This window comes from Erythrolamprus reginae, chromosome 1, assembly GCF_031021105.1.
Source record: "Erythrolamprus reginae isolate rEryReg1 chromosome 1, rEryReg1.hap1, whole genome shotgun sequence".
NCBI lineage: Eukaryota > Metazoa > Chordata > Lepidosauria > Squamata > Dipsadidae > Erythrolamprus > Erythrolamprus reginae.
In genome coordinates, this window is record NC_091950.1 from 298,141,931 (window position 1) to 298,167,803 (window position 25,873).

Sequence of the window (25,873 nt, forward strand, 5' to 3'; positions counted from 1 at the left end):
CTCTCTTTCTCTATCTTGCTTCTTCCTCTCTCACACTCTCTTCCTCCCTCTCTCATCTCTTTCTTTCCTTCTCTCTCTTTCTCTATCTCTCGCCCTCTTGCTCTCGAGCGGCAAGCGAGCAGCCGGGCGGGCGGGTGAACGGGCAAGCGGCAAGCGAGCGGCTGGGTGGGCGGGTGACGGGCAAGCGGCAAGCGAGCAGCCGGGCGGGCGGGTGAACGGGCAAGCGGCAAGCGAGCGGCTGGGTGGACGGGTGACCGGCAAGCGGCAAGCGATCTTGGGGTTTCCCCTTTGCCTGGGCGGCGGGAAGACCCAGGGAAGGTTTGCCTGGGCAACGGGGAAACCCCATCTTCGGCTCCTCGCTGCTGCCGCGCTGCGAAGCAGATCAGCTGCTGGGCGGCCGAAGGAACCTTCCCTGGGTGCCGCCCGCCGCCCACGCAAACTCCACCATCTGCGCATGTGCGGCCATGAAAAAAAGGGTGCGCATGCGCAGATGGTGTTTTTACTTCCGCAACCCTACATCACGAAAAATCAATTATCGCGAGGGGTCTTGGAACGGAACCCTCGCGATACTCGAGGGATCACTGTATACTTTTTCTAACTTCCTCATTCTCTTTCTCACTTATTCTTACTTCAGCTTATTTTCTTCATCTCTTTCTACCCTTTCCTCAAAATGTATTACTGGGAATGCAACAAAAATGATCTGGACAGGTAGTTAAATAAGTGAAAAAAACCCTAATACCTGATACCCTCTCCACTGTTTCCTGTGTGAAATTTGGGATTTGGCCCCTATAACCATCCTACTTATCTGAAAGGTAATTCCATTCCAGTGAATTGTAAAAAAAGCCAAAAGCATGGATACATTTTTAAAATATATTTATTCGCTCACCACACTCCATGTTAGGTAATGGGAGTTTTATTTAGCCTATGGCATCTACAAGGGTCCCGCAATCACAGCTATACAACATTGATAAAACACATTATACATGCAAACACAAATAAAGCATCAAGAAATACATGTATTTATAAGATAATGGGAGCTGGAGCTTCATTTCCTGTTAATGTTTCAGAAACCAGAGTAAATAGAGATGAGCTGGATACAAGGGAAGCTGCCCTTTGAGCCAAAGATCCAGTTGAAAAGTGGTTTGATGGCCCATGTGTGCTCCTCTTCATTATAGACTGTCCTCATTTGGTGATCACAATTGGGACGGGCAACTGGATGATTGCGAAGTGAAGTGCTTACTAAATTCTTTACGCACCTATAAAGGTCATAAATGCAGGGAGTGACCACAAAGGGTTTTTTTCCATTGCTTCCTAACTGAAAAACAAGTTTGGTTGCTAAACAAGGGTGATCTGTACTAAATAGTTCATTGTAATACTGTGCAGTGGAATTTCGTTACTGAGAATCAGTAGCAGGTGGCTACCAGAACGACCCACACCACAGCTCCGGTAGCGAAAATGGAGCTGCTCGCGCATTTCTGTGTCCCCTGCGTGTGCGTGTCCCAGCGAGATTTTGCATGAAAGTTTAAAAATCGCCAAAATCTCACATGTGCACGTCCCTTCGTGAGATTTTGCTTCCTGCGCATGCGCAGAAGCAAAATCTCGCTTGTGAGCACGTGCACACCAGGGACACAGAGCTCCATGGGAAGCACACTGGTAGTGGCGGTAAGTAGGGAACCCCTGCCTGCTGAGGACCAGTGGTGGGCTGCAACCGGTTTAACAACTGGTTCAGTGATTGCGCGCTTTGTGTGCTTGTGCGCAGCATTCAAAATAGAGCAATTTGAAGCTCAGCTGATTACCCTCTAAGGCAGTCCTGGCAACTAGAATAGTGGAGCCATGGAGATCAGCTGTGTCGTGCGAATCTGCTGAAGCAGAAAGAAGGAAATACAGTGGTATCTCTGCCTAAGAATGCCTACTTACGAACTTTTCTAGATAAGAACTGGGTGTTCAAGATTTTTTTGCCTCTTCTCAAGAACCATTTTCCACTTACAAACCCGAGCCTCTGAAACTGTAACTGGAAAAGGCAGGGAGAAGTTTCCGTGGGGCCACTCTAGAAATCTCCTGGGAGGAAACAGGGCCGGAAAAGGCAGGGAGAAGCCTCCGTGGGGCCTCTCTAGGAATCTCCAGAGAGGAAACAGACGGAAAAAGCAGAGAGAAGCCTCCATGGGGTCTCTCTAGGAATCTCCTGGGAGGAAACAGAGCCTCCACCCTCCCTGTGGTTTCCCCAATCGCACGACTTATTTGCTTTTACATTGATTCCTATGGGAAAAATTGCTTCTTTTAATAAACTTTTCTACTTCAGAACCTGGTCACAGAACAAATTAAGTTTGTAAGTAGAGGTACCACTGTATAGGACAGGATAGGGCAGGTACAGGTGGGCGGGGCCAGCTGATCATCAGAACTACCAGTTCTCCCAAACTGATATAAACTGGCAGCAGCCCACCACTACTGAGGAACCATGCAAGAAGCCCACAATGCCTTTTTTCCCCAAAACAAATTCTTCTATTTTTCTTTTTACGTGTCTCTAGGATTCAGCTGAAGCACTTTCTATGTTTACGGGAGAGGAAGAGATATTTGCCTTTCAACGGACTATCTCGCGACTTACTGAAATGCAGACAGAGCAATACTGGAAAGATGGGGATCGGAGCAAAAAAAAGTTGCAGCTGGAAGGTTAAAAATAAACAATAACTGAAAAGAAAAAGGACTTCAAGCACATTAACTCGACACTTTATGTTTTATGTTAATGTTAAAAAAAGACAGCATTATTTACTGGCCCCCTTTACTGCCAATCTATAGATATAACTTTATTCAGTCTAGCATGAAAAAAATATTGACCCAATAGAACATTTCCTTTTAACTGACGATGATTGGAAAAATAGGTAAAACATTTATTATTGGCCATACCACATTGCCGTTTGCACAAATAAAAGATACAAGGTAGAAACATTAAATGCATATTTCTAATCTATCAATCTCTGTTCTATTGGTAAAAAATAAAATATATAAATGTATCTGGAGTATCCTTGATTTTTAAAAATCATTTTCTTTTAGGTAGCAATTGAAAATTTAATATATATTCACAAAAAGTCCCCCGTGTAACACCAATTCACAGTAATCCACTTTATTTATTTTATTTTTATTATTTATTACTTAGATTTGTATGCCGCCCCTCTCCGAAGACTCGGGGCGGCATACAACACTTGCCACGTGTTATATTTTTCTGCTTCCAGAGTATGTTCAAGTGATACAGTTTCCTATATTATTTATTTATTCATCATATTTACTTTATATAGCCATTTACTTTATATAGGCAAGTGACTCTCAAAACAATCTATAGAAACAAATATTAATATTATCATCCTCTCCGCTAGATTATGGTGGATTGGGCAGATGTAATCCAGAGACTGGATGATCCTTCAAATAACCCTCAGATACATAGGAATTTGTATCATTTTTCCTATTCCTTTTCCTCAACCTCCCATATACTGTCTCTCCTGTTGAAAGACAAAGTTATCTTTCAAATAATTCAAGCTGTCTTAGCTCTTGACAGAGCTATATTCACTGCCAATGCTTTCCCCATAACAGGGAATTTAGCAACATGCTGATACCACTCAACTCCAATAGGGGAGAGATGCTACCATTTGGATTTTTTTTTCACATCTGGAATTTTTATGCCCATGGCCTCCCAACCAGATAAAAACCAATACTTATATTCTGTTGAAATATAAGCATTCAAAGTGTGACATCCGTAGCCAGCAAATGACAGGAAGGGATTAAGCGTGATTAGCATGCTGTAGATTGGCATGACATTACAGGTAGTTGCTCCGCAGCTTTGCGCCCTTTGAATAAAGCAACTCTTTCTGAGCCCTTTTATACATTCCCATGGAGCAATCAGTCCAGACCTGGGAGTGTGCAGCTGTTGCAGGAGGCTAACCCAAGCTTGGTACTTTGTGAGAGAAGGTATTTAATTATTGCTATAATTATTGTGATTGCAAATATTGAAAAATTAGGGACACACCTGTAATATGTGAGATTTGTGGCAGCCAAACACCTCTATCACAAGATTAAAATAATGATTTATCTTCATGCAGATATAAAGGGGTTTTTTTATTTAATGAGTGAAAGTAGTAATATATTACTTTAAAAATGTTTTTCTTTAGAAATCACGGCCTTTAATGTATTATATTTTGGTACTACATTAAACTTACTTCAATATAATTTGGTGGGTATAAATTTAATAACTAAAGAGCAATTTATTCCCCAAATATAGTAACCATCTCTACATTCATCTCAAGCATTCTTGATCCCAATTATCGGAATCTAAAAATATCTGATTCCATTATTTCAAAATTAGTACCTATCTTTTTGTTTCTATTATGTGAGAATTCATATCTTTTTTTCCAGAAAGGCTTTGGAACAACTACATGCAATCATAATAATCACATCTAGGGCATTGTTGCACCTTAAAATCCAACCTAATCAGATGCATGAAGTTTAATCCTAAATTGGGGTACTGTACAATTTCTGTTTTCATTGCAATACATTGACAAGCCAAGTTCTCTGAAAGTTCCAATATTCTTCTTTTCTGTTCATCTTTATTACTCTTTCTGTTTGCTTTGCTTTGTGCTTTAGATTATAAGACATTTGGAGCAGGGAGTCCCTGAATGTATTGTTTGTATAGAAGCTGTGCTATACGTAAATACTATTAACCCCGCCCTGCAATGACTACTAAACAGCAAGTCATATGATCAAGTATTGTTTTGTTACCAATAATGGAATTATGACAGTAGGAGTGGCTTAATCTTATTATCACATGGTGCACTTAGTGGCACATCTTAGCGTTCTTCATTGCTACCAAGTTGCAGTATAAACATTTGAGTTGATTGTTGATTTATTGCCAAAACAACCAAAAATATGATTATACTGTATGTAGGATTAACATAGCCTGACTTCTGAATCTGATCAGTGTCTTGGACAAGAAATAATCTCTTATTCAGTCTTGGAGACCTTACATTTCCTTCTTATCAACAACTGTTCTTACTCTGAGGTTTGTGGAGAAATAAACACTTCATTTTATATTCTGGTCTTGATAGAGATTAGCAAGAATTTGAAGGTATCCTCTGATTTTGAGGATAAAAAGGTTGGTTCAGTAAGGAATTTGATCTTTTTAAAGATGAAAGGAATGGAAGAAGAATAGGCTAAATTGTATTAATTATATTATTATTGTACTTCGTATAAATTAAATGGTGACCAGCATTTTAAAAGGTTGTGAAACTATTAAATAGAAGGAGGAATGATGGCTAATGCGTGACACCAAGAATTCAGCATTTTGTTTTGCAAAAGCTCTGAGTCTGTTTCTGGATGGAGATTATCCATGGATTTGCAATAAACAGAGGAAGAATATTCAAACATCCTTTATTTGGATCGGGGGGGGGTGTTTCCTGTTCCAGTTACAGGAGTGAAAAAATCATTTTCTTTTCCCATGTCTAGATTAAACTTTAAAATGTCGGAATAAAGTCTCCTCTTTGACTTTGTCATCTGCCAAAAGGGAGGAAAATTTATTTTATTTATTTATTTATTAGATTTGTATGCAGCCCCTTTCCGTAGACACGGAAGCAAAGTTGGGGGCCATGGCAATGGCTGCTGAACCTCCTTATTTATTATTTATTTTATTGATTAATTTGATTTCTAGGCCGCCCTTCTCCTGAGACTGGGATTTTATATAAACTCCCCACTTTTCAACTGGCTCACTGGCCAGGCAGAAAATGGAATACCAGGAGAGAGAAGTCAGCTGCTCTAAAGGAGAAGGGGCTGCATAAGCCCCTTGACTGAAACGGCCAGCCTAACTTGTGTGTTTAAAGTAAAATCAAATGCCATTAACCGCTGCGAGAGTTTTTTTTTTTTGTTGGACATTTTAATTTGATGTGATAATTTGAAAGCTCCAAACTTCACGGGAGACTGTTTTAAAGCCATGTCCTTAAAAGCGTCAGGCACTGGAATGAATAAAGGTAATTGAACCCTCTATACACCTTGATGTGTCCAGTTTTTGCTTTCTGGCACCTGGAACTAGTACTGTAGCTCATCCCTTTCTGCCCAAAGCAGTCATTTATCCATCTATCATGATTGATGCTGCTACTTCTTTGCCCTTCCTGTCTGAACAAATAGTTTAAAAAAATAATACCCTGCAGCAAATTGACATAGATTACCGTATTCTAATTGCAAAAAAAATAATATCCTACAGCAAATTGACATAGGTTACTGTATTCCACCCTAAAAGAGGGTGGAAATATTGGTGCATCTTATATCCAGAATGCAGCCATTTTTGCTGTCCCGAAGCCCCAGCCCTGCACCTCATTTTTAGACAGCGTGTCTAGGAAACCTGCAGAGAGCTCCTGGGTCCTGGGAGATAGAAAAAAATGGCACAGTTTTTGCAAAAAATGGGCCATTTTTTACCAGTTTTCCCCCAAAATGGAGGCATTTTTGCCTTCCCCCAATCCCCAGGAGCTCTCTGCAGGCCTAGACCCTTTGCCCACCCCGTGTTTGTGAAAAAATGGATGAAAAATAGCCCATTTTCCACAAAAACGGGGCCATTTTTGCCATCCCCCAACACCCAGGAGTTCCCTGCAAGTTTCCCAGACCATTTGCCCACCTAATTTTTGCGGAAAAGGGTGAAAAATGCCAATTTTTCTCCAAAAATGGGGCTGTTTTTGCCTTCTAATTACCCCATCTAGCATGACTGGAGGAGGAATTCCGGGATTTGAAGTCCACAAGTCTCAAAAGTGTCAAGTTTGAAAAAAGTGTACATGGTTGTAAAAAGTATTCTGCCATACTGATATTTCCTAAATAATTTACTACTACACCATTTGGTTCAGAATACTTTTTTCCTTGTTTTCCACCTCTAAAATCTAGGCGCATCTTATACTCGGTGCGTCTTATACTCTGAAAAATATGGTATCTGGATACTCTGTACCTATTGTATAAAGAAGGGAAGTTTCTTCCAAGAAAAACATGGAAGCATATATGGTGTAAACTGTCGTCTCACTACAATGAAGCCATTTCAATATATCATCATATATACGGTCAATCAGATTTATTCACAGTTAACAAACAAAATCTTTTTTAAAAACTGCATTTATGATTCAGAGCTGCATAAAATACTGAAATAATACCATCCTGAAATATTTTAAAGTTATAGATATTTAAGTTAATGTTCTTAAACTATACTTTCTGATCCAATTTGTAGAATAGCATGCTAAACATTGGGGATATCTACATGCCTAGGCATATGTCGGCATCTAGCACCACCCAGTGTTCATTGTCTACAACAGAGTTTTTACACCTCTGCTGATACTATATATTTCTCTTGAGACTCAATCCAGTTAATATTTGAATAAAAAGCTCAGCCTAGAGCATTGTAATATTTAACTATGATTGTTCTACATCAATGTTTGCTTAACATGACAATCTTGAGACTCCTCTTTTGTGCCTGTTGTTGTCTTCACTAGTGGTGGTGTGGTATCTATGGCGGGGATTTTTGCAACTTTAAAATGTGCTGGTTGGGACATTTTGGGAGTTGAAGTCCACATGATTTTCTTTTGCAGACGCCAACTCTTGAACCAAATGCAGTATCCTGCAATTGCAATTGTCCTTAATTGTCACTTCACAGCGAGATGGGCAGCAAACAAATTTAATAAATAAAAACAATAATCCAGGTTGGACATCTGGCTGACTGTGCGATGAACCATAATAATAAAATCCTAGCAGCTGCAGGAAGAATACCGGATGGTGAGTGTGTAAAGGTGATTACTTATATTGACTTAGAATATTACCACAAAAGTATGTGGTCATTGTAGGTTCAGTACTGTGCCTCCGTGAAACTAAAATGCCTGCTGATTAAGACTGTTAGATTAGAGCAGAAAATGAGTGGAACACCGGAACAATTCAGCACCTTTTTTCTTCTAGTTGGATTGCAATACAAACTGGGCACACGCAGCTCCATTTTTGCTACCGGCACGATGGTGTCAAACGCACCAGTAGGAATCCAATACTGATATCATTCATTCATTCATTCATTCATTCATTCATTCATTCATTCATTCATTCATTCATTCATTTATTAGATTTGTATGCCGCCCCTCTCCGTAGACTCGAGGCGGCTCACAACACAATAAAAACAGTTCCTGACAAATCTAATAATTTACAATTTAAAATTTAAAATAGTTTAAAAAAATCATTTTTAAGCAGACATACCTACAAACATACCATACATAAATTATATAGGCCTGGGGGAGATATCTCAGTTCCCCCATGCCTGACGACAAACGTGGGTTTTAAGGAGTTTGCGAAAGGCAAGGAGGATAGGGGCAGTTCTAATCTCTGGGGGGAGCTGGTTCCAGAGAGTCGGGGCCGCCACAGAGAAGGCTCTTTCCCTAGGGCCCGCCAACCGACATTATTTAGTTGACGGGACCCGGAGAAGGCCCACTCTGTGGGACCTAATTGGTCGCTGGGATCATGGTTCGAGTGTCCCAGGGTCATGTGATTGCTTTCCCTTCTGACAAGGGAAGTCAATGGGGAATCCAGATTCACTTAACAACTAATTTAACAACTACAGTGATTCACTTAACCGATGTGCCAAAAGAAATCGTACAATGGGACAAAACTCGCTTAACAAATTCATCACTTAACAAAAAAACCATTTGAGCTCCATTGTAGTCATAAGATGAGGACTGTCTAGAGTTTGACTACATCATGGGAGGAGCTGCCCTTCAAAATATCTAAAGGGTTGCAAGCAGGGGTGGGCAGCAGGCAGGACGGGTTGGAACACAGTTCCACTGGCGGAAACGAAGATGAGTATGCAGCTCCAGCTGATCGGCGGCTGTCACTTCCTAGATTACTGGTCTCGGCTCGGCTCTCCTTTTTTTCCCTGATGCTGCTGCTGTGTCTGTGCTCCTTGCTTTTTTCCTCTTTCCTCCTTCCTGGCATCGCACAAGCTTCCCTCTCTCCTGCCCGGCTCCCCTCCAGCCTCACACGGCCACCTCCTGCCTGGGGTGCAAGCAGAAGGCATGGGTGGAAGCAGCACTGGCAGCATTTATGCTTTTGGAAGCACCCATTCACCTACCTACCCAGCCTGCGGCAGGGGGGTGACCGAGAAAGGGGAGCGCGGGAAACGCAAAGCAAATTGTCAACCCAGCGAGCGACACTGGTAAGGTTGTAAGTCAAGAACTTAACAGTTCACTTAAACAATGATGATCGTTCAAGCCACTCCCCACCTGGTCACATGGCTGGCAAGCCACTCCTACCCAGTGACATGACCATTAACCCACACCCACAAAATAAGCCACACCCACAGTGTGGCAGTAAAACTTTTGCCTGCCCATTATTGGTTGCAAGTCAATTACTCCTTTTCTGGCTTCTTCCTTTTGTTTTCTCTAGTTACAACTGAATTAATTTGAGGGGGGACACAACCAGTAGAGCGTTCCTACCGGTATAGTCAACGCCATCGTACCAGTAGCAAACATTGAGCTGTGTGCGCAGCTCCATGTCTCTGGTGTGCGCATGCATACGAGTGAGATTTTGCTTCTGCACATGCACAGGGAGCAAAATCTCGCGAGGGGACGCGTGCATGAGATTTCGCACAGAAACAAAAAAAATCGCTGAAATCTTGCACACATGCATGTCCCCTCGTGAGATTTTGCTTCCTGCACACACACAGAAGCAAAATCTCATTCGGACATGCATGCGCGCATGCTGGAGATGCGGAGATGCATGCACAGCGCACCAGTAGCAGCGGGAACAGCAACCCCGCCTGGACACAATCATTCTCTCGGATTCTAGGAACGCTCTCAACAGGCCAGCAGTTAATTTAGCAAAGATCTGTTATATTTATTATTATTTTAACAATAGTTTTTAGCCTAGTTACTATTACAACTGTCGTCTTTTCAATCAATGGTTTAGCACAGTGATGGCGAACCTATGGCACGGGTAACACAGGTGGCACGCGGATCCATATCTGCTGGCACATGAGCCATTGCCCTAGCTCAGCTCCAATGTGCATGTCTACTGGCCAGCTGATTTTTGGCTCACAGAGACTCTGGGAGGGTGTTTTTGGCTTCCAGAGAGCCTCCAGGGGAATGGGGAGGGTGTTTGTACCCTCTCCCAGTTCCAGGGAAGCCTTTGGAGCCTGGGGAGGGTGAAACACGAGCCTACTGGTGTTGTGGTTGGCTCTGGCCCAGCTCCTGCTCCAAGGAATGTGGAGGTGGATGCAGGGGAAACATCAACATGTCATAGGCCTGTTTTATTGCCGACAGAGTCAGGTAGTTTCCTTGGACGAAGAAGGTGGGGGTGACTTGGAAGAGGGGGCTTGGCACACAGTCCAGGAAGCCAATCTCCATTATCTTCGGTCGATTTGGATGAGGAAGTGTTAGACCCACGCAGGCGCAGAATTATGCATCGAAGAGACCAACTGAAGAAATATTACAGGAGATACGAGAGGCCACCTGTGTTTGGGTGGGGCTCCAGTAATTAGAGCTGCTGATATAAATAGCAGCGTGCTGGCTTGGCCGTTGTGGAAGATTATCTGATCGTTGTTCTTCAGGACCATGCCTTGCTGTTTCCAGACTTCGTTGATTTTTCACGACTTTGAAACCAAAGCAGAGCAAAGTGTGTGTGTTTCACTTCGTGGAAGAAGGAGGGCTGTGACGTTCCTGCACAGCTGCTAGCTAAGTACTTAAGGACTGATTAAGGGGTACAGACTACCAGGTTGTTTTGGGACAAGTGCTCTTTGCAATACAAAAAGGGTGCTTTGTTTCTTTTGAATTTTTGTGATAAAGAACATTGTTTTTGAACTTTCAAGTGTGTGTGTGTGTGTCTGAAATTTGTACCCTTGAATTTTTGGAAGACTCATACCATAGAGCCCGGCAGAACAACTGGGCCTACCAGAAGTTGAGAAATAGGCAGTTTCTGGCCTCCAGAGGGCCTCCGGGGGGGTAGGGGAAGCTGTTTTTGCCCTCCCCAGGCATTGAATTATGGGTGTGGGGACTTGTGCATGCACAATAGCACATGTGCACGCTCTTTAGGCACCCGAGGGAAAAAAAGATTCGCCATCATTGGTTTAGCATGTGGCTTTGCTGCTATGCAATTCTTTACCACTTTACAGTAGTACTCCGTATTTTTTTAAAAAAAGTTATTTAATATAATAGGTTGCTAAGTTATATAAAAATGATTTATTTTCATGTTTTATTCAATTTATATCTCACCAATCCTACAAGACAACTCTAGGCCACTTAAAATGTAATGAAACATCTGTTAAACTACTGAAGTTTGCAGATGATACAACAGTGATCGGACTCATTCGAGACAATGATGAATCCGCATACAGACGGGAAGTTGAACAACTATCCTTGTGGTGTGACCAGAACAGTCTAGAACTGAACACACTCAAAACCGTAGAAAGGGTGGTAGACTTTAGGAGAAACCCACCCTTCCACCTCTCACAATACTAGACAACACAGTATCAACAGTACAGACCTTCAGATTTCTAGGTTCTATCATATCTCAAGACCTAAAATGGTCACCTAACATCAAAAACATCATCAAAAAAGCACAACAAAGAATGTTCTTTCTGCGCCAGCTCAGGAAGCTCAAACTGCCCAAGGAGCTGCTGATACAGTTCTACAGAGGAATCATTGAATCTGTCATCTGCACCTCTATAACTGTCTGGTTTGGTGCTGCAACCCAACAGGACCAACACAGACTTCAGAGGACAATCAGAACTGCAGAAAAAGCCATTGCTGCCAATCTGCCTTCCACTGAGGATCTGTATACTGCACGAGTCAAAAAGAGGGTGGGGAAAATATTTACTGACCCCTCACATCCTGGACACAAACTTTTTCAACTCCTACCCTCAAAACATCGCTACAGAGCACTGCACACCAAGACAACTAGACACAAGAACAGTTTTTTCCTGAACGCCATCACTCTACTAAACAAATAATTCCCTTAACACTGTCAAACTTTTTACTAAGTCTGCACTTCTATTTCTACTAGTTTTTCTCATCATTCCTATCACATTTCCTCCCATGTTGACTGTATGACTGTAACTTGTTGCTTATATCCTAAGATTTTTATTAATATTGCTTCTTCATTGCTTATTTGACCCCTATGACAATCATTAAGTGTCGTACCACATGATTCTTGAGAAATGTATATTTTATTTTATGTACGCTGAGAGCATATGCACCAAGACAAATTTCTTGTGTGTCCAATCACACTTGGCCAATAAAATTCTATTCTATTCTATAAATACATAAACATATAAACAGTTTAAAATCACAAAGATCCAGACTACTCCGAGGGTGTTTTTCCACTTTGAAACGTAACCTAGACATGCTTATTAAATTAATTCTCTTAATTGAAAAACACTATTAATATGTTCGCATACACTTTATGTTTTGTTTTTGCAACCCTGGCTGGGAGATCTGTCCACCTCATGAAAATTTCAGAGCGCACATTCGTGACATGATTCCTTACTGTAGTTCAAAGTAGGAAATGCCAAAACTGTAATGTGAGCACCACAATAAGATCAGTGTAGTTCTAAGATAAACAAAAAGCCAGCTGCAGAGGGGAAGAAAAAATGGTAAAAGTTATTCTTGCTAGCCCTGCTCTTTTTTGCATTCTTGCAAAGCGACAATCTTCGTTTGGCTGTGTGGTTCATCAAAACAATAAGCAAATCTGACTTTTTTTTAAAAAAAAAAATGTTCCGCTCGCTATTTTTAGTTGTGGTTTCTTTCACTTCCTTTTTCATTTACATTACACTGTTGTGGTGTGTATGTGTTTTTTTCCTCTACTGCGCTTTTCAAAAAAGGACCACAAACTGAACATCAAAGGATATTATCTTTCTTTAGATGATCTGTGCTCTGCAGGGGATTCCCATCCCCAAAAGGACCACTTTTGTTTCAGTAGAAACAATCATGGCTTCACTTGCCTTGAGACCAGTTCCGACCTATTGCTGATGAACCTATTTGAGTTTATCCTCCAGGATGTGTATGCTTACAAATACTAGAAGAAATACCTTTATCTTAAACCAACAGAAACTTATCTGCACATTTGAAGCAAGCCACAAGATGGCAGAGTCCAATCACTCTATTTCAGGAATGGATGTGTGAAAGCCTGAAGAGATTGTTCGTATCCTTATTTTATCTTGACATTTAGTAGTCCTATCAAGTAGCCTATTCACCCTGGTGGGTTAAAATAGCACGGTGCACTGTTTCTATAAGCAGCAGTGAAGGAGGTAGCCCGACAGCCAGGCTGAATATTACTTTGAGAACAGGTTGCTCTCTTTCAAAACAGACACATTGTTTGATTGAATCTATGGCTGGCCAGGCAAAATCTCTACTTTAAAATGTAGTTTGTAAAAAAGTATTGTATAAAAGTATTGCCTTTTTCTTTCTGATCTTGCATTGCATTAGAATGCTTGGCTGCATAGCTAGAGGTATAACAAGCAGGAAGAGGGAGATTGTGATCCCGCTGTATAGAGCTCTGGTGAGACCACATTTGGAATAATGTGTTCAGTTTAATAATAATTAATAATAATTTATTGGATTTGTATGCCGCCTCTCTCCGTAGACTCAGGGCGGTTCTGGAGACTTCACCTACAAAAAGATATTGATAAAATTGAACGGGTCCAAAGATGGGCTACAAAAATGGTGGAAGGTCTTAAGCATAAAACTTATCAGGAAAGATTTAATGAACTCAATCTGGATAGTCTGGACTGGAGGACAGAAGGGAAATGGGGGTCATGATCGAAACAGTTAAATACGTTAAAGGGTTAAATAAAGTTCAGGGGGAAGTGTTTTTAATAGGAACGTGAACACAAGAACCATGTCTGCTGCAAGTTTGTTCCAAGGATCTACTACTCTTTTAGTAAAATAATATTTTCTCACATTACTTCTAATCTTTCCCTCAACTAACCTCAGATTGTGCCCCCTTGTTCTTGTGTTCACTTTCCTATGAAAAACACTTCCCTCCTGAACCTTACTTAACCCTTTAACATATCGGTGAGAGAAAGAGAGAGAGAAAGAGATTTATACTCTCTCTTGGGCCGCACCTTGGAGCTTCCTGTTCCTGTATAATGATTCTGTGGAAGCGGCTCAGGCAGCATTTATGCTTCTGGCAGCACCCCTTCGCCTAGTCTGAGCCGGGGGGGTGACCCAGAAAGGAGAGAGCGTGGGAAACGCGAAGCAAATTGTCACCCCAGCGAGCAACACTGGTAAGGTTGTAAGTTGAGGATTTAACAGCTCACTTGAATGATGATCATTCAAGCCACTCCCACCTGGTCACATGGATGGCAAGCCGCTCCTACTCAGTCACATGACCATTAAGCCACTCCCACAAAATAAGCCACACCCACAGTGTGGCAGTAAAAATTTTGGTTGCCCATTACTGCCTATACCATTTCAGACAAATGATTGTCCAGTGTCTTTTTGAAAGCCTCCAGTGAATAGAGCATCCACAGTTTCTGAAGGCAAGCTGTTCTATCCGTTCTCTCCTTAGTTCTAGGCTGCTTTTCTCCTTAGTTAGTTTACGACCATTGTTTCTTCTTTGCCTTTTGATGCTTTGGGAAAGAGTTTTGACCCTCTCATCCTTGAAGAACCCCTCAAGTATTAAAACAGTGCTATCATGTCATCCCAGTCCTTATTTTCATTAGATTACTGGACATACACAATTCCCGCAACTATTCTTTGTATGTTTTAGTCTCCAGCCCCCAATCATCCTTGTTGCTCTTCTCTACACTTTTTCCAGAGTGTCAACATCTTTTTTTTTGTATTGTGGTGATCAATAACAACAACATCAGTAACAGCAACCTCCAGAAATTATATCACTCCCCGCTGTTTTGCACATCAAACAAAATACAAAGCAAGGGGGGTGGGAATTGTTTTCCCGGCCTGAAAATTATGCCTAATGGAGGTGGAGTATTTCGCATCAAGAGATTAGGGATTAAAAAAAAATACTTTCAAAAAATATTTTCAACTCATCACATTGGTTTGAAGGCTCTTCTGAGCAACACAAGGAAGACAAATGCATAGACAAAGGCATCGGACCAGAATATCTCCGAGACCGCCTTCTGCTGCACGAATCCCAGCGACCGATTAGGTCCCACAGAGTCGGTCTTCTCCGGGTCCCGTCAACTAAACAATGTCAGTTGGCGGGCCCCAGGGGAAGAGCCTTCTCTGTGGCGGCCCTGACTCTCTGGAACCAGCTCCCCCCAGAGATTAGAACTGCCCCTACCCTCCTTGCCTTTCGTAAACTCCTCAAAACCCACCTTTGTCGTCAGGCATGGGGGAATTGAGATATCTCCCCCGGGCCTATATAATTTATGTATGGTATGTTTGTAGGTATGTCTGCTTAAAAATGGGGTCTTCTTAACTACTTCAAATTTTAAATTGTAAATTATTAGATTTGTTATGAATTGTTTTATTATGTTGTGAGCCGCCCCGAGTCTATGGAAAGGGGCGGCATACAAATCTAATAAATAAATAAATAAATAAATAAAGGCCGAAGTGAAATGCCCCCCCCCCCAAAGATCTGCAGATAAATTGTTGTTTAAGTCTACTTCAGGCAACTCCCAGCTAGCCCTTTTTTGATTTACCACATTAGTTCAGTGTCCTTTTATCTGTTTGAGGTACTTCCCCCCCCTCCTCTCCTTCCTCCTCTTTTGTAAGAGGTTGGCTCCTTTTGCGGCTCACCAAGAGACCTGCCTCTGCCTTGCAAAGCAAGCTGGCGGGTTTCAGAGCTTCCTTCCTCAGACAAAGAAATGTCAGGTGGCAAGAGATTGTCTGCCAAAGGTCTTCAAGGGAACAATGTTACGGCAGCACTTTGTGTACAGTACTGTCTTTGGAACTAATAACCATGAACCCAGCCCTGCCCATGGCTGTTTTCCACTTTGCTCTGGACCGTCACAACCACAGACCTGAGAATTTGGAAGGAAGTTAGCAGAGAGACCTTTACACACAAATCTCTCACACTGGTTTTGTATTTAAACGTCACCTATCTAGCAATACAATTAGGCGTGTGAAACCAGATATGGGAGGCAGCAAAGCTAGAGCTATCCATCGCACAAAGCCCAGCTGGTGGAGTTGCCAGCCTTGCAAACTCTTGGCCAAGAGGATATTTGTTCAAACAAGCTAAGAGCACAAATCTTTGTCTATCATGCCGCTAAGAGTTAACCTTTAGCTCTTAATTGAATTTTTAAAAAAGAGAGGAAAAAAAAGAAATGCCAGGGTCAAAAGGATTTTATTCCCTCCTGGTACAAATGCCCTCAGACATGCCAGCAACACAAGATGATTAAGAATGAAAACGCACTAGTGGATGTACCTTAGCTTTGGCTGCTTAGCCAACCAGAACAGGGCCAGCACTTGTTTTCACAGGCTGTTTGGAATTACAAGGACGAGAAAGTCAACATCCTTATTTTTTTTGTCCTGTCATGAAAAATGTAATCTGTTGATTTTTGCAGAGGAAGCTGTGATTAGAATCAAATTGGTTATATTTTCATTGTAATCCAGAACATTTCCATGGAAAAAAAAAAAAGAAAGCCCGATTGTCGAGATAGAAGGATCTCTGGAATCAGTAATAAGCTCTATAAAAGTCCTAAAATTAAAGGCTAGCATTTCCATTACTGGATGCTTAATCGGAATAAGGTGAGGAACAATCACTCCATTGTCTAATGTTCATAAAGAGCAGATTACTAAAAATCTAAAGGTCAGAAATTTTGAAAGCTATCTGGAACAGGCAAAATGAGAGGCCATGAAATTCTGGGCAGTTTTTAAACCTTTCCCCCCCCCCCCCCTTTATAGCAGTGTAGTTTCATAGCAGAGCATGGGTATTCAACTTTATATATGTTTGAGACAAAAGCACTTCCTCTGAATTCAATTCAGTCAACAAAAGCTTTAGCTTCCCTGTTTCTTTGTAAAAATTCCTTTCTATACTGTAAGGAATACACAAAGCACAAATCCCAACTGAATTCAAGTATTGAAACTTGCACCTAACTCTGTTTGTTCCCTATCTCTTCTTTGTTTGTGCAATCTTATGTGTGTTTACTCAGATGAACAGACTGCTGTGTTACATCGGTGTTACTTCAAATTAGATGTCCTGAGAACTGTGGCTTTGCAATACAATTCTCTATAGAAGCAGCTTCATCTAAGACCCAGGCACTGTTCCCAGATTGCCACTATAATCCCAGGCTTTCATTAGTCTGGGCTGAGCTACGTGGATGAATACCAATCTCAAAACATCTCTTTTTCAAGCTGCAACCTAGACTTTGAACGGTCTCAACTTCTGCTCTCTTTCAGCTGCTAAGCCATCAAACTTCAATGGAGCAGAAAGATGGATTTGTAGTTAATGACAAGTGTCTCTTTCAATGTAGTAACTGAAGAATGGGTGGGGATGGCTGGATATTGATTTTTCGCACTCCCCCATTTATCAACTTGAAGGAGGTCTGACTGCATCACAGAAAGTTCTCAGTGGCTTCAGTGAAAACAATCCTGGGCCATAGAATAGAATAGAATAGAATAGAATAGAACAGAACAGAACAGAATTCTTCATTGGCCAAGTGTGATTGGACACACAAGGAATTTGTCTTGCTGCATATGCTCTCACTGTACATAAAAGAAAATATAGATTTGTCAAGAATCATGAGGTACAACACTTAATGATTGTCATAGGGGTCAAATAAGCAATGAATTATACTTATGCTGCAAGGATTATAAGGAAACCAGAAATATAGGTTAAGAAATTTGTAAAAAGGGACAAAAGGTAATATGGAAACAGAGGAACAGTGCAAAGATGAGGATACAGATATAAGCATGGAGAAATTCATGGAGAAACAGGCATTCCGTGAAGATTGTAATTCTGTGGTCTTTGCCAAAGGGGGCTGCAGGGAGGGATTTGAGGGATTTGCAAGAATGTTTGTGGATATCTGGGAAATAGTGACAGTGGCTGTGTGCAAGAGGTCTATGTTTACTGAGAAGTAAGTCTCACAGGATTAATCAACTGATATCCAGGCACCTACACCAACTCACGGAACAGAAAGAAGGCTTACTTTTGAATGCCTCGGAGTCACTTAGGCTGAGCTCACACATCACACCAAGCCATAAGGAGATTTTTTTTTTTTTGATTTAGCATAATCAGGCTCTGTGGTTGATTATGGCTTAACTTGCTATGTGAAGACAGCCAGTTATTTTGACCAAACCACAATTAAGCAATTCACAATTCTAGGTGAAGTCGTAATTTCACTTGAAATAAGGCAAACGGGTTTTGTTATACTATGAATGTTACTATGGTATGGCAGGAATCTGCTCCTGGGAAAGGTGCAGGTATCTGCCAACTTCTTTTGAAGTTAAGATCTGGATATAAGGCTGGTGCCATTTCTTCTCCTTTGAGATAGGATTCTCTCAGTCTTTGCACTGTTCAGGTCACTGATATGAGAATATTTACTAGCAATTAACAGTTTTCCCTCCTATTTGTTGCAAAAAGTCACAAAGGTAAACAATGACAAAAAGAATAAGAAAAGGATAAAAACAACAACAGCAACAACAACAACAATAATAATAATATACTAGACTTGTATGCCGCCCCTCTCCGAAGACTCGGAGCGGCATATAAAATAACTCTTTCAAATCAATATTATGTTAGACATATAGATTATTCACTACAAAACTCTGCACAATAGGACAGGCTTAGGATCCAGATGGATCTTGACAGACTTGAACATTGGGCCCCAACAAATAACATGAAATTCAATGCAGAGAAAAGGAAAATCCTATACCTAGATAAGAAAAACCAGAGACATACATATAAACTGGGTGAAACCACATTCAATAGCAGCGACTGCGAGAGGTATCTTGGAGTCTTGGTGGACAACCAACTAAATATGAGCCAACAACGTGCAGCGGCAACCAAAAAAGGCAATAGAATCCTAAATTGCATTAACAGAGGGATACAAACTAGGACTAGGGAAGTACTAGTACCGCTCTATAAAGCCTTAGTTAGACCACACCTAGAGTACTGCAATCACTTTGGTCATTACAGTACAAAAAAGATATTGAGCCGGGGTGGCGCAGCATATAGAGTGCTGTACTGCAGGCCACTGAAGTTGATTGTAGATCTGTAGGTCAGTGGTTGAAATCTCATCACCGGCTCAAGGTTGACTCAGCCTTCCATCCTTCTGAGGTGGGTAAAATGAGGACCCAGATTGTGGGGGCAATAGCCTAGCTCTGTTAAAAAGTGCTATTGCTAACATGTTGTAAGCCGCCCTGAGTCTAAGGAGAAGGACGGCATAAAATAAAATAAATAAATAAATGAATGAATAAATGAATAAATAAATAAACAAATAAACAAACAAACAAACAAACCAAAACAAAACAAAACAAATTGAAACTCTAGATAAAGTGCAGAAGAGAGCAACCAGGAAGCTAAGGGGACTAGAAACTAAAACATATGAAGAGAGGTTGCAGGAACTTAGCATGGCTAGTCTAGCAAAGAGAAGGACCAGGGAGATGTGATAGCAGTGTTCCAATATTTGAGGGGCTGCTACAGAGAGGAGGAGGTCAGGCTGTTTTCTATGGCACCAGAAAGCCAGACAAGAAATAATGGATGGAAGCTGACCAAAGAGAGATTCAACCTGGAAATAAGGAGGAACTTTCTGACGGTGAGAGCGATCAACCAGTGGAACAGCTTGCCTGTGGAGGTTGTGAGAGCTCTAACATTTGAGACTTGCCATTTGGCCTAAATAGTGAAGGGACTCCTGCCTGAGTGGGGGGTTGGACTAGATGACCTACAAGGTCCCTTCCAACTCGAATGAATGAATGAATGAATGAATGAATGAATGAATGAATGAATGAATGAATGACATGAATGACGTGAATTTAAGAAGGAAAGAAGTAGAAAACCAGAAAATATAATTTTTTATCTGAAGCATAAAAATAGCCCCAATAGGTTCAACATTTGGTCTTCGAACCAATATACAAATTTATTGTATCTAATAGTGTAAATACAACAGTGTCCAACCCTTCTGGCTCCATGGACCTGCAGTGGTGGTGGCAGCAAGTGGGGGGAGGGAATGGTTTCGCACACATGCTCTCTGCTTGTGCAAATGGAGCTTCACACGCATGTCTGCTGCTTGAGCCACCCAGTTCAAAAGGGCCGTGGATCAGTACTGGGTCATGGACCAGGAGTTGGGGATCCCCAGTGTAGTATATATCTGAATGTCCAACGAGCACATTAACCCATATATTGAAAGTGACATCAATGGTCATCTAAAACTGAGCTGTTATGGTAGTGCAGCTGCAATGTTATTGTTGCATTTATAGTCAAGGTTTCCTCAAGAGAATCTAAATAATATATAGAATAGAATAGAATTTTTATTGGCCAAGTGTGATTGGACACACAAGGAATTTGTCTTGGTGCATATGCTCTCAGTGTACATAAAATAAAATATACATTTGTCAAGAATCCTGTGGTACAACACTTAATGATTGTCATAGGGGTCAAATAAGCAATGAATAAGCAATATTAATAAAAATCTTAGGATATAAGCAACAAGTTACAGTCATACAGTCAACATGGGAGGAAATGGGTGATAGGAATGATGAGAAAAACTAGTAGAATAGAATAGAATATGGACTTCTCCTCTCCACGTATGTTTCAACCTGCAATTTTTTTCCTCCCACTGCTGACAAGGCATATTTCCAGCTGAGGCAATCAATGGCTGGCTTGTCACAAACATCATGTGTTCTCACAAAATCCTGATCACATGATCTTGGATGATAAACACGAGTCAGTTGCCAGGCGTCTGAATTTTGATCATGTGACCATGAAGGATGCTGCAATGGTTGTGTGAAAAATGGTCACTAAATTTCCTGGTCACTAAATGAACTGTTGTAAATTTAAAGGGCCACTTCAGTTAAAAGAAAAACAAAACCAGTAACATCAGAATATATTAAAATAATATTTATCATATTAACCCTGGATATTTTGAATCATGTTTATGCATAATACTAAGCCATATTCACTTATCATGTGAATACTAAGAAATATTCACTTATCATATGAAGTTAAAAAGCCAAGGACAGCTACATGACAACTTATGAAGACCATTATGTGAAGTTAAGAAACAGATTAATCCTGCTCCCCAAAAGCAGTAATGAAAATGGGTTTGCACACAAGCAGCTGGAGCTCCAAAAATAAGAGTGAAATAGGCTCACACTTTTTGCCTTCAAAATAGCAAAAGGTGTTAGATATAGTTATAGACCAAAATTGTGCATGTCTCTAAGGGGAAGATTTCTTTTTGGGTGTTCTAATTCTCTGAGTGGCTGAGACCGTCTTGCGTTTTGAAGGCAATCTACTGGTCTTTTTTAGACAAGAAAAATCTCTGATATATAACCTCACTCAACGGAAAATAACTTAACCTAAGTTGTTGTTTCTCCCAATTGCAAAAGAAGTCTTATTTCTTCTATTTACCATATCTTTCGGAGTATAAGACACACTGGAGTATAAGAGGCTTCTCCCTGCCTTTTCTGCCCTTTCCTCCCAGGAGATTCCTAGAGAGGCCCCACAGAGGCTTCTCCCTGCCTTTTCTGCCCTTTTCTCCCAGGAGATTCCTAGAGAGGCCCCACAGAGGCTTCTCCCTGCCTTTTCTGCCCTTTCCTCCCAGGAGATTCCTAGAGAGGCCCCACAGAGGCTTCTCCCTGCCTTTTCCGGTTACAGTTTCGGAGGCTCGGGTTTGCAAGTAGAAAATGGTTCTTGAGAAGAGGCAAAAAAATCTTGAACACCTGGTTCTTATCTAGAAAAATTTGTAAGTAGGTAGAGGTATCATTGTATTACAAGACTATAAATTCCATAAGTGTAGTACATAACAGGAGTTGTGGCCAAGCATAGAGAGGTAGTCCTTGATTTACAAGGACAATTGAGTCCAAAATTTATGTTGCTAGGTGAAAAATTTGTTAGGTGAGGTTTGTTCCTTGCCGCATGTTAGTAGCATGTACATAACTGGTTGAGTTTGGCAATATATAAAACAAACCAACAATATATGCTTAAAATGTATTGAAACACTATTGTTTTAAGAGTTAGTGTCGCACATTACCATAAGAGGGAGCCAGAAGTGTGATTCTCTCTCTCTGTTATTTCTATTATGTTCTCTGTGACCCCTGTAGAAGAAACTGTGCATTAAATACTGGTTTATGTATTTGTAGGCTGAGCAAGTAAGACTTATAGTATTGTATATGTATTGACTGATTTAACGGTGTATGACTAGGTCTGTTCTTGACTAAGATATTTGCCAAAGTAAATAATATTTTATACACTTATCTTGCTTGTATTATTGAACCATTACTTGTATTTCTGAGCTATCAGCTGGATATCTGCTAAAACTCCACATTTCCTGACTATATGTATCTCTGAAAACTTAGTGATCACTCTGCACACTCCTTAAAAAACATTTGTTAAGTGAATCACTCTGGTTGCTAAGTTAGAAACATTGTTGCTAAGTGAATCTGGCTTTCCCCTTGACTTGTCAGGGGGTCACAAAAGGTGATCACATGACTCCGGGAAACTCCGTCATAAATATGAGTCAGTTGCCAAGTATCCAAATCACATGACTATGGGGGATGCTGCAAGTCATAAATGTGAAAAATGGTCATAAGTCACTTTTTTCCAGTGCCGTTTTAATTTTGAATGGTTCCTAAATGAACTATTCTAAGTTGAGAACTACCTGTACATGGCAATGGGGGGGGGGGGGGTGTCATCAATTTTGGAAAAGATATAATTGAAAAATATTAACATACTCCGCAAAGCAAAGCAGAAATATTTGCCTGACTCCTCTCTGTCCAGATTTACTACATATGTAGAAGCACAAAAACAATGAACAGATTTTATGAGCAATGCTTGTTTAAAAAAATTGGACACAGTCACACACATGTACAATATCACGGGTGGGTTCTAACCTACCTCGCTGCTGCTTTGCTTCTTCCTGCACCGCATGGCCTTGTGGGTGCACATGTCCTTTGCGCACGAGCGCATACGCAGTTCCCAAAAATCCAGAGGGGGGAGAGCCAAAAACAAGATGGCGACTGCATGCACAGCGCTGGAAACCCGGCTTCTACACATGCTCAGAAGAAAGAAAAAAAAAATTAAAAATATATTTTTTTAAAAAGAAAGAAAACAAGATGGCAACCATATTCACAGTGCCGGAAACTCAGCTTCTGCACATGCTGACTGAGAAGAAATAAAAATAATAATTTAAAAAACGATGGTGGCACCCATGACCCAGCATCAACTGAACTGGTTTCATGACGTCATCACCAGCGGGTGAACTGGTCCAAACTGGGAGGAACCCAACTCTGGTACATATGAGTATATTTCTATGTGTATTAAATGTTTTATGCAGAAGGCTGGAATCATGACTCTCTTTCAGTTGTTAGTTTTTAATTGTTTCAGAGATATTATTGTTATACTCTCATTGAGTGATTCAGCATGTGACAGGGTGTTTGATGCCTCCTCCAGAAGATTTTCTACATTCCCTTAGTACATAAAATGATATCACACACAAAAAACCCCCAGAATACAACCTGCATTCAGGACACCCTATGGTCTACATTTCCCAAAGCAGCGTGCCACTATTTTGGAATTTGTCTTTAATGTTCCAATTAAAAGGCTTGGAATAGATTTCCTAACACAAGGACAGGGGAACTCGGAATTAAGAGATCAGACAAACAGGAGCTTTCTCGTTGTCAGATGTTACACTTGAACAAGTAACTACTAGGAAACCACCTCAGCCTGGATGGTTTAAGGCTTCCTTCCTCTAGAAATGGCTTTGTCAACAAACCAAATAGAGGATGCGCTTCTTTCAGCCTTTTGGGCTTGAACATATGTCGGCTTTGAATTACACCCCCACCCCACTTTCCCACTCACTTTGTGTAGACAACCCATTTTAAAAGAACAGATTTTTGCACTTCTCCACCTAATTCTTCCACAACAAATGTTTCACTTATCCTTCTTCCCCCCACCTCCAACTTTCGCCGCGTGTAGGATGATGCGGTCTTGTTAAAGTTATGCCATTAGAAGCTACTAATATCAATCACACTATTCCTTTGCTGCACCAGAGAAATAAAACAAAGCAAGAACAAAATGTTCAAAAATATTCTAGACTTTAAAAAAAAAATGAATTAGAAGAGCAGAACTATTAGCTTCTCAGAAAGCCTTTCTCAGCTTTGCATCTTCTGAGTCTCTGAGAAGACAACAGTTCTGATTTTCTAATAATTAAATTATCTACAATCACAGAGCAGTAATAGCTGAATGCACACATCATACTCAGTAATGGGTTCCTTACCGGTACGGACCACACTCCAGTCGGACGTCTTCGTGACGTCAAAGCTCCACCCATGGAATTCCCTATTGGGATTCCCCACCTCCTTTCTAGCCTCCAGATCGGCTGAAAACGCCGCCACCGATCGCAAAAACGGCACTCTGCCGAGCGCCGCCGCCCAACTGTAACCTTCTGAAACAGCCGGGCACTTCTCGGTGGCCTCCGGAACCCAAACCCGAACGTCTGGGTTCGGCGTTCAAGAGAACGCTGAGAAGCCCCCCGGCTGTTTCAGAAGGTGACAGCCGGGCGGTGGCGCTTCTCGGCGGCCTCCCGAACCCGAAAAGTTCAGGTTCAGGTGAACGCCGAGAAGCCCCCGGCTGTTTTAAAAGATGACAGCTGGGCGGCGGCGCCCAGCAGAGCGCCATTTTGCGTTTTTTTTTCCTGTTTACACGGATTAATCACTTTTACATTGTTTCCTATGGGAAACAATGTTTCATCTTACGATCATTTCGCCTTACGAACCTACTTCCGGAACCAATTAGGTTCGTAAGACGAGGTATTACTGTATGTGGCAACTTTGAACCATTGTTAATCAAATGATCATAAGGTGAGACTATCTGTACTGCCCCCTACTGATAGGCAAAAAAACCCTGCTAGATTTTTTTAAAGTGCTTCTGTGAAAAGGAAAGAAGGAAACCATATACCGGAATATTGTCTTTCCAAATAAGCAATGTCTGCCAAGCACAGAAATGGAATAAGAAATACTACGTCAAAGAAATGAGAAACATGAGATTGAAAATAATGAAAAGGAAATGTATGTATATCTAAGACGTTCAACATGTTTCTCCATCTGTTTCTTTTTTTAAAAAGAAAGAAAATAATTTCTGAAAATAGTTATTAACTAAACTAGTTCACTTCATTTCAAACTTTATACATCACAATCTGTACAAAGCGTGGTACTATGGTAGTTGGTAAATTCACAATACATGCAAGAACTAAATTATGCTTTTCAAACCACATGGCTAATTTCACAAAATCCAGATTATGATTTTGAGTTATATACAAACATGGTCAAGTCACAAACATGACTTGATTCTAAAGGTAGAAGTGCCAACAATGTGATTGGCTTAGAGAAAGAAAAGATTGCAACTGTGAGAAAACAGAGCTTCAGCCACTCTTTGGATGACAAACCTCATGGAAGACCAAATAGTCATGGGATTGAGTTTCTAATGAGGCTTAGTATCAATTTGTACGTGTGCTGCTCATTGTGCCTCCATGTTTATATAAATTTGAATGGCATGAATAGTCCCACTAAGCTCCAATGGAATCATATACTTACAGACATGTTTTTATTTAACATTATTATTATTATTATTATTATTATTATTATTATTTATTAGATTTGTATGCTGCCCCTCTCCGTAGACTCAGGGTGGCTCACAACATATCATCTCTAAATGTAGAAGCCATCAAACAAAACGTTTAAAAAGACAGCCATAATAAAAACATATGCACGGCAAA

At 40.9% G+C, this 25,873-nt stretch overlaps 1 protein-coding gene and 1 long non-coding RNA gene across 7 annotated transcripts in view; one reads left to right on the top strand and one right to left on the bottom strand.

The window, feature by feature from the left end:
• AFG1L (AFG1 like ATPase) overlaps positions 1–7,676 on the top strand; it is a 76,538-nt gene extending 68,862 nt beyond the window's left edge. For 3 of the 6 annotated variants that reach the window (XM_070733317.1, XM_070733315.1, XM_070733318.1), the window contains exon 13: positions 2,526–3,008. In XM_070733317.1, the coding sequence (XP_070589418.1) occupies positions 2,526–2,672 (147 nt within the window). In that variant the 3' untranslated portion in view covers positions 2,673–3,008. Of the gene's footprint in view, positions 1–2,525; positions 3,009–4,401; positions 4,504–7,598 lie in introns of those variants that run through there. The other 3 variants (XM_070733314.1, XM_070733313.1, XM_070733316.1) reach the window with 3 other exon arrangements.
• Positions 885–24,289, bottom strand: LOC139157010 (uncharacterized). Its single transcript, XR_011557402.1, has 3 exons — positions 22,996–24,289; positions 22,133–22,196; positions 885–1,256 (listed from the first exon to the last, which is right to left on the bottom strand). It is a non-coding gene; the product is annotated as an uncharacterized lncRNA (long non-coding RNA).
• Between the last annotated feature and the right edge of the window lie 1,584 nt (positions 24,290–25,873).